The 17,374-nt window shown below is 35.3% G+C and overlaps 1 protein-coding gene across 3 annotated transcripts in view; it reads right to left on the minus strand.

Annotated features, from left to right (window-relative positions):
- Positions 1-767: 767 nt before the first annotated feature.
- The window catches only part of LOC115697314 (2-alkenal reductase (NADP(+)-dependent)), a 38,731-nt gene continuing 22,124 nt past the window's right edge, over positions 768-17,374 (minus strand). For all 3 annotated transcript variants that reach the window (XM_030624260.2, XM_061118868.1, XM_061118869.1), the window contains 5 exons: positions 12,673-12,924; positions 12,138-12,315; positions 2,524-2,690; positions 1,924-2,006; positions 768-1,345 (listed from right to left, as the gene is read on the minus strand). In XM_030624260.2, the coding sequence (XP_030480120.1) occupies positions 967-1,345; positions 1,924-2,006; positions 2,524-2,690; positions 12,138-12,315; positions 12,673-12,897 (1,032 nt within the window). In that variant the 5' untranslated portion in view covers positions 12,898-12,924 and the 3' untranslated portion in view covers positions 768-966. The remainder of the gene's footprint in view (positions 1,346-1,923; positions 2,007-2,523; positions 2,691-12,137; positions 12,316-12,672; positions 12,925-17,374) is intronic.

Consider the following 17,374-nt stretch of genomic DNA (forward strand, 5'->3'; position numbering starts at 1 on the left):
GATTAGAGTAGTGCCCACACACAGCAAGCAATACCTCAATCATAGTGAGGAAGATCGTGAAGAAAGATCATCAGCAAAGGAGTTTCAGCGTCAAAGATTTAGAGAAAGAGATCCAGGTTCAGATCTTGATAATACTCTGCTACAGAAAGGATACAAGAGTTAGAGATCTGAACGGAAGGAGTCATTTAATTTCGCTGCACCCAATGTAAGGTTTCTTAACTTTATATGTGTTTAATTTCATCCTTTTAGAAAGTTCATATTTAGGGTGTTAATAAACATACTTGTGAGTAGATCTAAGATCCTGGTAAAATAATTCCAATAAATGTAACATACTTTTGTAATAACGGTTTTGTAATTAATTGTAAAAGAATTTTATTAGCAGGGAATCCCCATATTATGATAGAATTTTGAATGAAAGTGTCATTTTAAATTTAACCAAGGTTTTAATTAAACCACTTTTCCCTAGATTAATAAATAAGTGATAATAAAATTGTAAAAGCACACACGTGGTGTCCCTATCTGTCAAGGCGTTACACTGTTAGAGTCAAAAATATATTTATAACATAATTTATATTGTTTTAATTATTGAATGTTGTTGGGTTTTCGCAAACTTTTGAAATCAAAGAATTTCGAAATAACTATCTAGCACAAATGGCTAGTCGATTGGGGGAAACTTCTAAATTGATTTTTAGATTACTCTTGTTCACAATCTACAGCACTAAAGAAAACACACTATACTCTTGATCTTATTGACACACTTAATATAATTGCGAAGAAACAAATAATAAATGTTTATAAATATGACAAATGGGTTTCATTTTCAAACATAAATGTACTAAACAAAGCTACTTGCCAAAACGGTACTGTATGAAACATAACCAAGACAGTGCAATTAAAATTTATAAACCATACAATTTGACATATACTTTTGAACATTATTGATAAAAGTGGTGCTAACAAAGCAAATCAATCACTAGAGACTAGAACTACCTGCTTCCCAATATTGCGACCGGTGAAAAGCCCTACCAAAGCTGCTGGGGCATTCTCCAGCCCTTCAGCAACATCCTCCACATACACAATCTTTCCTTCTTTGATGCAAGGAAGAACGAATTCAAGAAACTTGGAGTAGAGGTGATAATACTCAAAAACCAAAAATCCTACCATTCGAACACTTTTCCACACAAGATTCATCAGATTACTTACACCTTCAGGTTGTTCACGATTGTATTGTGAGATCATTCCACAAACTGCAATTCGAGCATGGGGCCTGATGTTTTGTAAAACAGCATCAAGCATTTTCCCCCCAACATTCTCAAAGTATATATCTATTCCTTCTGGAAAGTACCTGTCCAAAAACAAATCATGTAATTGAAAATTATTTTCTAATCTTGTACATAGAATTGGCTTATTTCTATTAACATGATATAATAATGATGGTTTGACTGAAAATAGAAGTGGCACCATCAAAACAAAAATGAGAGAATAATTTTATAATGTCAAAAACTTTCATAAACAGAAATAAAAAAAAAAATTGATCACTCTGGATGTTAGGCCTTAATATTAGTCTCACTAGCATAGCTAATTAGAATTAGGGAGGCTAAGTTGTCAAGTCCTTAGTGATTATGCTCAAATTTGTGCCTTCTAATGTGGTGGGCTAGTTAGGATTATTTGTTAGTCTAGCTTATAAATACTGAGAATTAGTCTTGTGAGAGGGGCAATTTTGTGTGAATTATTAAGAGTAAAATATAACTTAGGGAGTTTATTAAGTCTCTTGAATAACTTGGAATTTTACAGTTGCTCTTGCTCTTATCAATAAACTACCATTTCATAGTTCTTTCAAGAACTAAATTGTGCCCAAATTCGTATAAGTAGATAAATAAAAAAATTCATATTATGCTTTTAAAAGCATAGACATAGACCTACCTCTTCAAAGTTGCATCGAAATCAGGCTCTTCTTTATAATTGAAAGCCTCATCAAAACCAAATTTGTTCTTCAGCAAATCAACCTAGGATAATAAATAAATAATAAAAGAAGCAAAATTAAACAAAGAGTAAGAAAATGTAAGTGGCTCTAACAATTGATATCATAATGACCAGAGCATATAAAACCTGTGAATTTACCAAGTATGATACATATAAAATCAACCAACAAAGAATTGGCAAAAAAAAAAGGAAAGAAAGCAACCTACAATCTCAAACTTAATAAAACAAACCATGCAATAGTGAAAGAGGCAAATCCTCTACCTTTCTACGCTGCTAGATCTACTAAGAAGTTTTCACCATAACTTATAACTTTAACTTGATTTGCAATTACAAAAAAAGTAATAGATAAACAAAACTCCAAGTCATGATTATATCGCAACAGCTTAAATTTAATGAAAATGATTTTACCAAGTTATGCCCAATGTAATTTCTTTAAAGGCATTTGATTTAAAGTTTGAGTTAACCTTGCAGTCCAATGAGAATACTGAATCAAACATCTCTCACTAAGAATATAAATTATATTAGAGATGAGTTGGAAACCTTTTCTTTGCTTCCAGCACTCCCAACAACATAGCAACCTAAGATCTTTGCAAACTGCCCAACAAGCTGACCAACTGCTCCGGATGCTGCAGAAATGAACACATACTCCCCCTTTTTTGGAGAACAAATTTCAAAGAAACCAGCATAAGCAGTCATACCAGGCATACCTATATGAGAAAAAAATGCAATTGTAAAAAAAACTTATATCATTCTACAATTAAACTGGCACTAAAAATGATATAGGAAACCCTAACTTTAGCATCTATACAAACAGGGTATTATAGGCATAAATAAACATAAAAATAAGTCTAATGTAAAACACTGATCTTTATTTTTTATCACTATCTAACCAATATGATAAAAGACTAACAAATAAAATAATTCTATAATATTTATTGCTTAAAGCAAATTTTGTCGCTATTAAGTTTGATAAGGTGTAGTGTATGATGTTAATTAGTTGGTAGTTAGTTTAGTTGAGTGAGTTGTTATTTTTCTGTTAGAAAGTTTGTTATGTAACAAACTTATTCCTCTTTGTTCAACACACTATTTTCATGTATTTATTGCTTTTTTTTCATTATTCTATGAGAATTAATTAGATTTCATTCAATTTTTCCTTATTCTTCCAAAACTTAAATGGTATCAGAGCCAAGTGATTCGTGAGCTCCTTGTTCTTTGTTCTTCTCCCTCATTCTCTTGTTGATCCTTCTTCTTCTTCTTACTTCTTTATTTTCCATGGCAAGAGGATGAAGTGCTCAAACTCGAAGCATTGCTCGTGGAGCTTCAGATGACTTTAATCATATTTTTGCACTTGATGAAGACAACAGATTATCTCCGTATTTCCTTTCTAATGTTGATAATCCCTCAGTGATGCTTGTGCCTAAAATTCTCACAGGATCAAAGAATTACAGCTGATGGAGGCGTTCAATGATGGTTGACTCCTGGCAAGAAATAAGGTCAAGTTCATCAATGGTAATCTTCCAGCTTCTGAGGAAGATGATGAAGATTATGATCCGTGGAGTCGTTGTAATGGCTTAGGGATTTTGTGGATCTTGCATTTGGTTTCACCTACGATTTTTGATGGCATCATGTACATGGAAGATGCATCATGCATTTGGTCTGAGTTATAGGAGCAATTTCATCAAAAGAATGCACCAAGAATTTTCAGGGTTAAACGATCAATGCAGACTATGACTTAAGGTATGAATGATGTTACTTCATATTACACCAGGCTTGAGAATCTTAGGGATTTACTGGAAGAATATAGACAAAAGCTTGTTTATACTTGTGGTGCTATGAAAATTATACAGGAATATCTTGATGAAGATAAGGTCCTTGAGTTCCAGATTGGTTTGAATGAGTCATCTATCAATGTTCATTCTCAGTTCTTACTCCAACATCCTCTTCCAAATGTTAAGAAAGCTTATGTAGCTATGATTCAAGAAGAGATACATAGAGGAATCATCACTCCTCATACTGAAAACTCTAATCCTCCTAATGAAAATACAGGTCAATTTGTAGGGTAATTTTCAAGGAATGGCCTTAGGAATAGAATTAATAACATAACTGTTTGCACACACTATGGAGTTCCTGGTCACACTATTGCCAAGTGTTACAGAGTTCATGGTTATCCACCAAATCATCGATTACCTCCAAGTGAAGCATTCTTCGAAGGTCCCTATATGTCTGTATGGATATAATCCAGAGTTTCCTTGGTGTGATGAATAGTAGTGCCAAACTTGACCCTTATTCGCTTTCCCAGCACAAAATGTTTGCTGAAATCAAGTTGTTCGGTCTTAGCACCTTTTAGTAGACCTTGCTTCATTAAGCCTTGGAAAGCCTGCCGAATGCCCTAAGCGCATGTGGTAAAGACGGGAAGAATCAAATGTCTTTTCTTCAAAACTGCTATAGACAGCTGCTCTTCCTGTAACAGTACTCCCATCTATGAAGTATAAATTCACCTTTCGAGTACCTTTCATCGCTACAAATGCACCTCGTACAACTTTCAAGTTTCCATCTTCTAATGTTATCTTGTAACCATCAAAATCAAGAACACCTAAACAAATATGGTTTTTCTTTAGATCAGGAAATGTACCTAACATTCATAAGTCTTTTGATTGTACCATCGTGCATCTTAAGTCGTATTGTTCCAATCCCTTTTGTCTGACAAGCATTGTCACTTCCCATTAGGACAACCCCTCCATCAAGTTCTTCAAAACTCGAGAACCAATGTCTGTTTTGACACATATGATAGGAACATCTAGAATAAAGGATCCACCTGTCTGAATACATATTTGATGAAACTGAAAAGGTTGAATCTTCTTTGATGTCGGCATTTTATGCAACATTTGCATTTGACTTGTCCTTGTTTGGACAATCTTTCTTCAAGTGCCCTTTCTGTTGAAAATAGGCACTCATCTTTCGCGAGATTTCTTCTTGATGACTCTCCTCTAGACTTTGATTTGGATCACCCCCTATTATTTGATCCACCTGATTTCTTGTTGTTTGATCTGCCTCTAGTTGCAGCCAATGCTTCTAGCATTGAGTTTGTGTGATCATGTTGATCCTTCTTTCGGTACTCATTATTTACCAAAGTATTATATACTTAACCGCATCTTTACCATATAATAGAGTTGTAGTTAAATGTTCATAGCTCTCAGGTAATGAATTTAGCAACAATACAGTTTTCTCTTCAACATTATTTTCAACATCTAAATTTTGCAAATTTGCCAAAATTTTATTAAAATTATCTAAATATTCAATCATAGGGGTACCTTTCTTGAACTGAAAATGGGAAAGTTTCTTCTTCAAGTAGAGTCAATTCTACACTTTTTGTCATGTACTTGTCCTCTAGTTTTTTCAAAAGAACTGAAGTTACGCTTTCTTTCATGACAAAATACTTCTGATCTTTTCCAGACATAGTCGGATTTTGCCACAAGCTTGATGATTGACAAAATTCCAATCTTCTGGCCTGGACTCTAAGGCAATATTAGATCCTTCTTGAAACAATAGATCTCATGTTTTAAATTGCCACATGCCAAAGTTATTGGTACCGTCAAATTTTTCTACCTTAAACTTTGCATTTGATAATGAAGGCAACTGTTGTTGGGATGCTGGCTCTTTAGGCAGTGGCAACTAGTGACCTCTTTCCTATGCGGTTACGCCATACTGAGGAGCTTTGAACTTTACTTTATTAATGCTTTTGAATTTTAAGGCTTTCTCTCTCTAGCTTTCTCTCAGCTCTTTGAGCTGCTGCTATGGCGAAGACGAGGGCGACGAAGCAGGGCAAGCCAAGATCACAAGCGAAGAAAAAGAAAAAACGTGGACCTCAGTCTTCCTTAGATGCAAAGAAGACTAAGTTGATGGATGAGGTGTTACGAATCGAACCTATCCTCTTTTCAGACGAAGAAGATATCAGAGGTGAAGATCAAAACACAAGGTAGGAATCGGAATTAATTAAGGAGCACGAGGACTTTTGAAGAGAGGACATACGATTGGAATTAGCACAATTGATGGAAGCAAAGCAATTCAGGGAGGCGCAACACCAATCTGCAACTGTTGTTGCGAGAGGTAAGGTTGTTATTCCCCCTGTTTTAAGATCTGGTAGTGTTATTCGCAATCTAGAACCATGTTTTTCTGGTTCATCCTCCAAGCAGAAAATCAATATTACCAGGGAAGACCCCGTCTATTGTTTGCTATGTGCTTGGGGCCAATCCCCCTATGTCTATCTTAGATGGTTTTGTTAGAAGGGTTTGGAAGGACAAAATTGATAAGGTGGGAATGATCTCATATGGGGTTTTCTTGGTGCTGTTTAAGAAAATTGAAGATCGAGATCAGGTTCTATCTGGGGGATACATATTGTTCAATAAACGCCCTGTGATCATGAAGGCATGGGACCCAAACAAAAACTTCAAAAAAAGAAGACATTCATTCAGTGCCTACATGGTTAGAATTACAGGGACTAGAATTGAAGTATTGGGGCGAGCAAGTGTTGTACAAGATTATTAGCCAAGTGGGAGTTCCTGTTATGTTGGATTCATTTACCAAAGCTAAGGAGAAGTTGAATTACTCGCGTATACTTATAGAAGTATCCTTGCAACAAGAATTCCCAGAGAAAATATGGTTTGAAGATGAAAATGGTGATGATACCGTAGTCTATGTGAACTATGAATGGAAGCCTACTACTTGTGCTCATTGCAAAGGAGTAGGTCACTCTACAATAGACTGCCGAAAGAAAGAGGGAAGCAAAGCTGAATGAGTGGTTAAAAAACCAACAGAGGAGACTCGGGCTAAGAAAACAAGTGATGAAGAGGGTTTTTTACCACCAAAGAAAGTGTGGAAAGAGAAGGTTATTGGGAAACAAAATGTTTCTGTAGTGGCAGTGGCAAATTCCTTCGAAAGTCTTCAACGGATCAATGAAAATAAGCAGCAGAATGTTGATGGGAATGTAGAAGGTGAAAATGAATCTTTGCTTATCCTGGAGATGGGCATAGAGACCATTGGGGACACAAGAGGAGGGTGAGAACCTCCTCTTCCCAATGGATAAAATTGTTAGTTGGAATATTCGAGGAGTCAACAACCATCAAAAGCAACAAATGGTGAAACAATTTCTTACTATACAGAAGGTTGGTTTGGTTGCTCTCCTCGAAACTATAGTTAAGGCCTCAAAACTAGGGTCCTTATACTCAAGTGTTTTCAATGGTTGGTGCTTCACTTCAAACAATCCTTGGCATCCAGGAGGGAGAATTGTAGTTAGTTGGAAACCAACTAGCTATAATGTTAATACTCTAAAATGTTCAAGTCAGTTTATTCATTTGGAGGTTTCAATTGTGGATATGAAGGTGTGTTTTTATGTCACATTTATATATGCGTTTAATGATGGAGAAGGAAGGAAGAAGCTATGGCAAGACCTTCAAGAACTAGCTACTGTGAAGGCATGGATAGTAATGGGGGACTTCAATGATATTTTAACAAAGGAAGAGAGAATCATCAAGCAAGTGAGGTACTCTACTTCTACTAAATTTATTGATTGCATTGCTCATTGTAGATTGGATGATATTAATTTCAGTGGGAGTTTTTACACATGGTGTAACAAGCAATTTGGAGAAGACAGAATTTACTCCAAGATTGACCGTGCGTTAGCCAATCAAGCTTGGTTGTTTGCACATCCTACTGCTAAAGTTGTGTTTATGAATGAGAGTATTTTTTATCATACTGCAGCAGTTCTCAATTTCCATAACAATGTTGTTAGTGGAAGGAAGCTATTCAAGTACTTTTCTACGTGGGAATCGCATCCTAGATATGCTGAAATCATTCAACAAAACTGACAGCAACAATATAATGGGACACACAAATGTTTCGGGTGGTTTCTAAGCTTAAGAGTATGAAAATTGCTCTTAAGGCTTTGAACACCGAACACTTTGCTGATATTTATGCTCAGGAAGCTCGAGCTAAAGGAAAACTTGATGAATGTCAAAAATTACTTCAGCAGCAGCCTTTGAATGCTAACTTACACCAGCAGGAAAAGGATCTTAGGTCTCATTATGCTTTTGTTTTTAAGAGTTACTTGTCTTTTTTGCAACAAAAAGCAAAAATAAACTGGGTAAAGGCAGGTGATAAAAATTCTGCTCTATTCCATTCTAGCATCCAAGAAAGAAGAAGACATAACAAAGTAATTACTATTGTGAATGCTGAAGGAGTAAGGATTGAAGAGCCGAGAGCCATCATTGAAGCTTTCATTCAATATTATCTTGAGTTACTAGGAAGCAGTATGCAAGGGAGGAAGTCAATTCACCGGAGCATACTCAGAAGGGGGGTTCTTATCCCAACACCAAGCTGACTTTCTCATGAGAGAATACACTCGTGTGGAAGTTAAAGAGGCAATATTTATTATTCCTGGTACCAAAGTTCTAGGACCAGATGGCTTTGGGAGCTCCTTGGAATATTATTGGCACTGAAGTAGCTGAAGCAATTATAAGTCTACTTAAAACAGGGAAGCTGCTCAGAGAAATAAACAACACAGTTCTAACTCTTGTGCCTAAGTCAAAATTCCCAACACAGCGAGAGATTACAAGCCAATTGCATGCTGTAATGTGATCTATAAGGCAGCCACCAAACTGATATGCTCGAGACTCAAATGCATCTTACCTAACTTGGTAGCTCAAAATTAGGGAGGTTTTGTCCAAGGGAGGTTCATTGCACATAATAATGATTTGCCAGGATCTGGTTCGTCATTATCGAAGGAAGATGACAAAGGCTAGTTGCATAATCAAACTTGATTTGCAAAAAGCATCTGAAACGATTGAATGGAGCTTCATTGAAGAAACGTTGTATGGATTGCGTTTTCCTAAGCAATTCATTCAACTTGTGATGTTATGCATTCGAACACCTAGATTTTCATTGATGTTTAATGGATCTCTACATTGATACTTTGAGGCAAAAAGAGGATTGAGACAAGGCGATCCAATGTCCCCTTTGCTATTTGTTCTGGGTATGGAATACTTAACAAGGACCATGAGAAAAATTGGGCAGAAAACCGACTTCAGCTTTCATAATAGATGCAAGGATTTGGCTTTGAATCATCTCATGTTTGCGGATGATGTCTTGCTATTTTGTAATGGTGATTACAAGAGCATTTATTACTTCCTACAGGGCCTTAAGCTGTTTTCTCAGACATCGGGGTTGCAACCTAACCCTTCCAAATCGGCTATCTATTGTCATGGTATGTCTCACAGAGGTTCAAAGAATACATGATGCTTCAGGATTCCAAAGAGGTGGCGTTCCTTTCACTTATTTAGGGAGTCCTATCAGCCCTAAAAGACTATCACCAAAGGAATGTTCCATTTTGGTTGAAAAAATGACTCATAGAATCAGAGCTTGGAGTACTCGGCATATTTCATTTGCGCGCAAAGCTGTTCTTGTGAACTCAGTTTTGTTAGAAATTTATACTTATTGGAGCCAAGTCATGCTTCTCGCGAAGGTCATTAAAGAGATAGAAAGTGTTTGCAAAGCTTTTTTATGGAAAGGACAGCATATGATGACAGGAGCAGGGCAAATAGCTTGGGAAAATGTATGTCAATCCAAAACAGCTGGTGGTATCAGGTTTAAAAAGGTTGCTGAATGGAACAAAGCGGCAATGTTCAAGTATATTTGGGCAATTGCAACCAAAGAGGACAATTTGTGGGTCAAATGGATACATAGTGTATATATCATGGAAAAGGATTGGTGGAGCTATGTGGTGCCTCAAAATGGAAGCTGGTATTGGAGGAAGATAGTAGCTCTAAAAGGTATGCTTTTGAATTTACTTGATCCTATTACCTTCACTCAAACAAAATACAGAGTAGCTGAAGGCTACAAGCTGCTGTGTCCTACGGTAACTAGGGTCAATTGGAGTAAGGAAGTTTGGAACCGTTTAAACACTCCCAAACATAGCTTTGTTTTCTGGCTTGCCATCCAAAATAGGTTGAAGAGCAGAGATCGCTTGCTCAGATTTCAAATTGCAGTTGATCCTTCTTGTTTACTTTGCTCGGGGGAAGCAGAAACTTGTGAGCATTTGTTCTTTCAATGACCTTTTTCTAGTGAATGCTTGAAGCAAGTCAAATGTTGGCTGGGATGGAAGACTCAAGCAACCAAAATGACTGATCTAGTGTGAGTCATAGAGAAGAGAGCTGTCTCTGCCTTCCGAAGATAGGTTCTAACTGCTGCTTGTGCAGCATTGATATATCAAATTTGGAGAACACGGAACACAGAGCTTTGGCAACATTCAAGTGAAGAACCGAAGACTAATGTACAAATGATCAAAAATGTATGTAAAACTAGGATACAAAGTATATGGCCTAGGAAGGTATCAATAGAAGATACAACTTGGTTTAGCGAGTTGTAATCAATAGAAAAAAAAAAACCAGACCTAGTTATTATAAAAGGTGCTGAATAGGATGTAAAAAGTTTATTGGAGTAATGAAAAACACTGATGATTTCCCAAAAAAAAAAACTTTGCATTTGATAACATGGTTCTCCTCATAGAACATCTTGACTTGCCAAAACTTTTTACATCAACTTGTGCATCTTTTTCAAGATCCCAGTTGACAGCCATAAGTGCAAACAAATAACGAAACTTTTGAGCTTATGACTTAAGACAATTTTTCCAAAAATTTAGTACCATATTTTGAAAAAAGGATGCCACAATTGAATTCAAAATAGTCAAAATAGCAATGAATAGGTCCGAGTTGGTTGAAAATGGATGAAAATGGGCTAACTTGGTCCCAAAAACACAATTTGACTGAGTTAACTTAGTGGTTGGTAGCAACACTCTGACGGCTACGGGTAATGCGTCAGACCTCCGATTGAGGCGATTCTTGTGGCATTGATATTGCCATATTTTTCTCTAATACCAATTTGTCGTGTGTGGAAGCAATAAATAGTAACAGATAACGATAAATATATATCAACGCGGTAAATAATAAAACACACACAATTACGTGGTTCGACAATTCGCCTACTACATGGGAGGTAACTGATATTATTAATATGAGTAGGACATATACAGATTTCTTAAAGTGTTTCCTAAAGTGTTTCTCAAACTCAGCAAAGTATTTCTCAAAGTTTAGATATATAGATGCTCTCTCTCTTAGATTTCCCAATGAACTGATTGTACAAAGTTGTACCTAAAATGTTTTTATTCATTGAGATACAAATTCTCTTCTAAGAGCTCCATATCTATAGAAGAAAGACCTCAACTACTAACCATATGTAATAAATGAGGTAGCTCATCTCCTAACTATATGTAATAATTAACAGAGCATGCTTCTCGATAAATGTGGCATATAGCAAGTCTCAACACTCTTCAAAGTTGAACCATATCTTTGAAACTCCAAGACAAGTTGGCTTTTTGAGCCAAAATTAACACCCACTTGCAAGAGCTAATCTATGTGCTTCTAGAGTCCATAGACATGGTTTTCCATCGCAGTGACGAGCATCTTGACCAAAAACATCATCAAACGCATGGTTGATAGTCATTGGGAGAACTTGCAATTTCCTGGAATGCAAATTTTGACGATCAAGCTTGACCGTAGGGAGAGAGTTAAGGGAATCCAACAATTGGCTGAGGATGAGACAAGAATGAAAGTGGAAGGAGAAGAATATGAAATTGAAGATGATGAGGAAGCATTCATGGAGGGTTCCATTGCTGACCTCAATCAAGGAAAATGATGCCATGAAGCAGTAAAGAAAATCAAGGAAAAGCCATTTGTGCAAAAGGCTATTTTGACATAAACAAGAATGGTCTCAGAAGTTTTCTAGAAGCTTAATCAACTCATGAGACAATCTCTTTTTTTATAGAAAAATATTGTAGTAGATGTAACAAAAGGTTACAAGAGGGCTAACTTTCATTAACGATTTTAACAAATTTTACAAACAGAAAGAGGTGTGTAAAATAACAGAGCTTAATAAATTAAGCCAATTTATTTATCACATTCGAATGTCAATCGAATAGAATGATTTTTTTTTTCATACTAAAAAAAGTATATTGTAATGGACAATAAAATATGTATATTAATATTTTTATTTTTCAAACCTAAACACCTAATAGTTCTAACTTGTAAGCAAAAAAAAAAACTTACCGAGTAAGCCAGTATAATAAGATAAAGGCACATCAGCATTATGAATTTTGAATAGAGTGTGAGTTGCACTTATAATGCTATGCTCTTCCCACCCCGTGATTCCCCAAACCAAGTCCCCTTCCTTGAAGTTTGGATCTCCGGATTCTAAAATTTTACAAACTCCATAACCTGTGATGGGCTACAATTTTTTAATTCAATGTTAGTCAGTGCACCACACAACGGGAGAAAATAAGAAATAAGCATAATAAACATAAAATTATTGAACAGAAAAATATAAACAAATAATGTAATGCTATTTGCTTGTATAGAAAGGATTATGGATAAATTAAACAATAATCATTATTTTAAAAACTTACTCTAAAGTGTTAGAAATTAGTAAATACTTATAATAAACTCCTGGAAAAGCAAACATAAATGATCATCAAAGCACCTACTTTCATTGATACTATAAATGAATTCATTAAAAAAAAGGACATATCTCAGAAATTTAACTAGAAATATAAGATGGATATGGGATTAAGGTTTGAAGACTGACCAAACCAGGCTTGAAGGGCTCAACATAAGACCCGACATTTTGACTGTTCATACGGGGTCGCATATAGGGATCGCAAGACAGGTATAAGTTCTTCACCAGAACTCCTTTGGAACCATCTGGAAGCTTAAGTTTCATAGTGGAAGAGGTTATGACCATGTCTGATTCTTTGACAAAACCAAGCACATGATTCTTCAACAACACTTGCTTATTACTCACTTCCGCCATTGCAACTCACTCTTTCACTCTTTTACCCTGTTTCTAGAAGAAGAATCAATTACTCAACCCGAATATAAACTATATAAATCAAATGAATGTTGCAATTTTGAAAGAAATGTTATTATTTTCATTATTATTATTTATTTATTTAATAAATTATATAATTTGTTTAATAAGTAGTTAAAATAATAGCATGCATTGTTGGAAATACATATTAGAATTAGAAAAAATAGTCAAATAATCAACTGTCTAATTCCCAGATTGTTTGTCAAAAAAAATTAAAATAAAATTAGATGAAAAAGATTACAACATCACAATTAACTTTAAGAACACTTAAATTCTATTTTATCCATCGCTCAGAAAATACAACCATAAGAGCTATTGCAGCAAGTTCATTCAACCTCGTTGCTTGAGCACTCAACTATTGTGTAAGGTACATAATTGCACTAATAACAATCCCTTCAGTAGCAGAAGACTAGTTATATCCAACTACTAACAGTGATTTGATGGCACGCCATAGAAGAATAAAGAAGAACTAACATCAAAACAAGACAAAACTATGTCACAAAGACAAAAATAAAACACTCAAAACCATATCATATAGACAAAACTAATCGCAATAGCAAAAATTAAATTATAGTAGCAAAATATAATCCCAACCAAGCTGCGCCTATGACTTAAAAATTGTGAAGAAAAGATGATAAAATGAATAATGCTCAGTTGAATAGGCTGAGGTAATTGTATTACATTATATAGGCAGTGTATAGAGGATTCTAGAATATACACGTGTAGGTCTCACGGTACAATCACAGCAATGTAATTAAAAATATCCTAACAAAATTGATTCTATAATGATTACACAAATCATGTGTTGTCCAAAAAGGTTGGAAGAGTTGGGACCACCACCAAATTACATAAACACCCTCATTCCACTAACTTTATTATTTTGACATCCCTTCTTTGTGGGGTTTTAACCACACCAAGTTTGGAAATTAGAAAATGGAATTTATCATGCGTCAAAAATTTTGTAAGGCAGACAGCTACTTGTTCCATTGATGGGATATACCTTACTTCCAAAACTTTTGCTAATACTTTGTCTCTAATAAAATACACATCCAATTCAATGTGTTTTGTTCTAGCATGATAAACTGGGTTTGTAGCTAGAGCACTAGCTCCCATAATATCACACCATGTGATTGGTGTAGTGCTCAAGAAAAAATTGAGTTCCTGTAATAGAGCCTTAATCCACGATATCTCTGCTGCAATATCAGTAAGTGCTCTATACTCAGACTCAATACTTGATCGAGACACCACACATTGCTTCTTTGATGACCACAAAACTAAGGCCTCTCTAAGATAAACACAATAGAGTACAATTAATTTAAGAGTATTTGGACAACATGCCCAATCTGCATCAGAGAAACATGTTAAGGTAAGTATATTACTGTAAGGAATATGCAAGCCATGGTATGGTGTTTCTTTTATGTATATTAGAACCTGTTTTGCAGCACTAAGATGGACATTGGTTAGAGCTCTGAAAAATTGACTCAAGTTATTGATAGCATAACTAAAATTTGGTATGGTGTAAGTTAGATATTGCAACCACCTATAAGGCTTTTGTATTCTGTTGTATTTGACGAAATTGAGCCATCATTAATGGAGATCCTCTTAGTAACTGCCATAAGGGTTGGACAAAGATTTAGATATAACATCTTTGTCCTCTTGAGTAGTTCTTAAATACACTTTGCTTCATTTAGATACATCCCAGTCTAACCTCAGTGCACTTCTATTCCCAAGAAGTAGTAAAGAGAACCAAGGTCCTTGAGGGAGAGAATTAAATTCAACTTGGTGATGAATTGCTTGAGCTTCTCAATGTTATTCCTTGTGACTATCATGTTATCTACACATATTAGAGCAAGAATCACAAGAGATGATGACCTGTAGAAAAACAAAGATGAGTCTACCTTAGAGTTTTTAAAATTTTAGATAAGCTTGTCTAAGGCCATACAAGGATTTAGCCAATTCACAAACGTAGTCAGGGTGTTCTTTGTCTTCAAATCAGTTTGGTTGAGTCATGATAACATCCTCCTCGAGATGGCCATTTAAAAAAGCATTTTTGATATCCAATTTCCTTACTTCCCATGATTTTGCAACTACTATGGTTAAGAAAATTCTAACCGTGGATGCTTTAATGATAGGGCAAAAATTTTCTCCAAAATTTACACCTTACCTTTGAGTGAAACCCTTTGCTACTAACTGAGCCTTGTACCTCTGGAAAGAGCCATTTGTATTTCTTTTAATTTTGTACGCCCATCTATTATCAATCACATTCATCCCAAGTGTTCGAGGAACCAATGTATAAGCTCCATTCCTTATCAAAGCAATACGTTCATCATCCATTATTGTCTTCCATCCTTTATGGCTGAGAGCCTCTTCTAAAGACTGTGGTTCTTCATTGATAGGCTCCCACTGAGACTTACTTAAATATGTTTTAGGTTTAAAAATACCTACCTTGGCTCGGGTTACCATAGGGTGTGATGGTTGAATGGATTTTATAGCACCTACAACATCTGTATTTGAAGCAAGTACATTTTCAACTAGTTGAGCAGTATCACAAACATGATCTTGATCTGAGCTAGAGGGAGCATCACCAGATAAATTAGCAATTTCAAGGCGATTAATAACATGTTCATGGTCAATTATCCAATTTGTATAATGTCTGGAAGAGGATTCATGCAACAAGCATGCGAGTGATTAGAAAAGTCTAAATCTAGGGAGTTTTGTGACAGGGACGGTGGTGAAGAAGTTAATAAATCCCCCTGATAAACCTCAGAAGCATGATTTACTTGGGAAGGATTTGAAGAAATAGAGTGAGCAGTGGGAGTAAACCTACTAGGAATGAAAATAGCACAGATGACTTGGGCTGATGAGTGTTTAAAAACCCTTACTTGAAGGGAAATTCATGCACATTAAAGATGACATGTGTAGAAATGTACAAACAACTAGTACTACTAAGAAATTTTTATCCTTTGTGATTGTCACTATAACCAAGGTTTACACATTTAATGGAATGAAACTGTAACTTATGTGTTTGATATGACCTAAGACATGAAAAATAAGCAGAGCAAAAAACCTTTAAGAATTCGTAATCTAGCAATTTCGAATACACCATTTTGAAAAGAGTTTTATTGGAAAGTATTGGTGTGGAAAGTCTATTGATAAGATAGAATGGAATTTGGAAGGCATCCTACCAATATATTTAAGGAATTCAAGTTTATGCAAGCAAATTAAGGCGCATTTCCACAATGTGCCTATCCTTGCGCTCAGCTCGACCATTCTGAACTGAGGTATGATGGCACGAGTGATCAAAAGCAATACCATAATCTATGAAAAGTCTAGTAAAGACTTGGTACTAATTTGGAAAGCCCGCTTAGTTAATTTGGAAATTAACAGTTAATTGTGATTAATTATGAAATTATTTATAGCTATTTAAATAATTTATTATACTGTTATTTAGGTTATTCAGTAGCTTGCATATTTTGCATTTCCGGTGTCCGGTATTTTGGAACTCGGCGTTTGGCTCAGTAGAAATCACAACTTAGTATGTTAGTAGTTTGGGGACGGGTTTTAGACATTGGGAATGTCGGGAATGGCCGGGAATTTAGAATTTCCCAAAAATACCCCTTTAGTATGATTTATGTGATTTTATGGTGGAGGGGCAAATTGGTCTTTTTGCCCCATTAGTATTTTATCTTTTGTGATTTTGTGAAAAGGAAAATAATGTTTATGTTAATGTTATTTGGCTGAAAGTGTTATATGCTAGGTGTCATTTAATTATTTTCATTTTACATCAAAAAAATGCTAAGTTAGAAAAATAGAATTTTCCAAAGAAAACTCTCTCTTTTCCTCTCATTTTCGGCCAAGCTTAGGGAGCAGCTAGGGCTGGATTTCTTTGTTGAATTCAAGTTATTTTAGCAAGATCAAAGTGATTTTCATTGAGGTATTTCTTGGCTTTAGTTTCTTACTTTGTTTTTCTTGAAATTTATGATGAAAATGGTTGTTGCATGCTTGAATCTTTGTGGTTGTTGCTGCTGAAATATTGTTGTTGTTTCTGAGATTTAAGTATGTTGATTTGTGATTATTTAGGTTGTTAGTAATGAGTGTTAAATTGCTTTTGCTCAAAATTGGAAATTTTAGCTCAAAATATGGTTTTCAAAGAGAATTGATTGAATCTGTTGCTGGGTTGTTGTTGATGTTTTTGTTTGATTTCAGAAGCTATTTCATGCATATTTGAGTAGAATTAACTAGGTTTGAATGCATGTTTGTGGGATTTGCTCAAGTTTGAGTTTAGAACTCAAAGCTTGAGCTTTAATGGTTAATTTTGTTTCTGTGGTTTCTGGGTTAGTTTGTTGCCTTAGATTTGTTCTTTGGGGTATTTAGAGCAGGTCTGGAAGGTTTGGAACCATTTGGGTTTGATTTGGTTGAG

Source organism: Cannabis sativa, chromosome 7 (genome assembly GCF_029168945.1).
Source record: "Cannabis sativa cultivar Pink pepper isolate KNU-18-1 chromosome 7, ASM2916894v1, whole genome shotgun sequence".
Lineage (NCBI taxonomy): Eukaryota > Viridiplantae > Streptophyta > Magnoliopsida > Rosales > Cannabaceae > Cannabis > Cannabis sativa.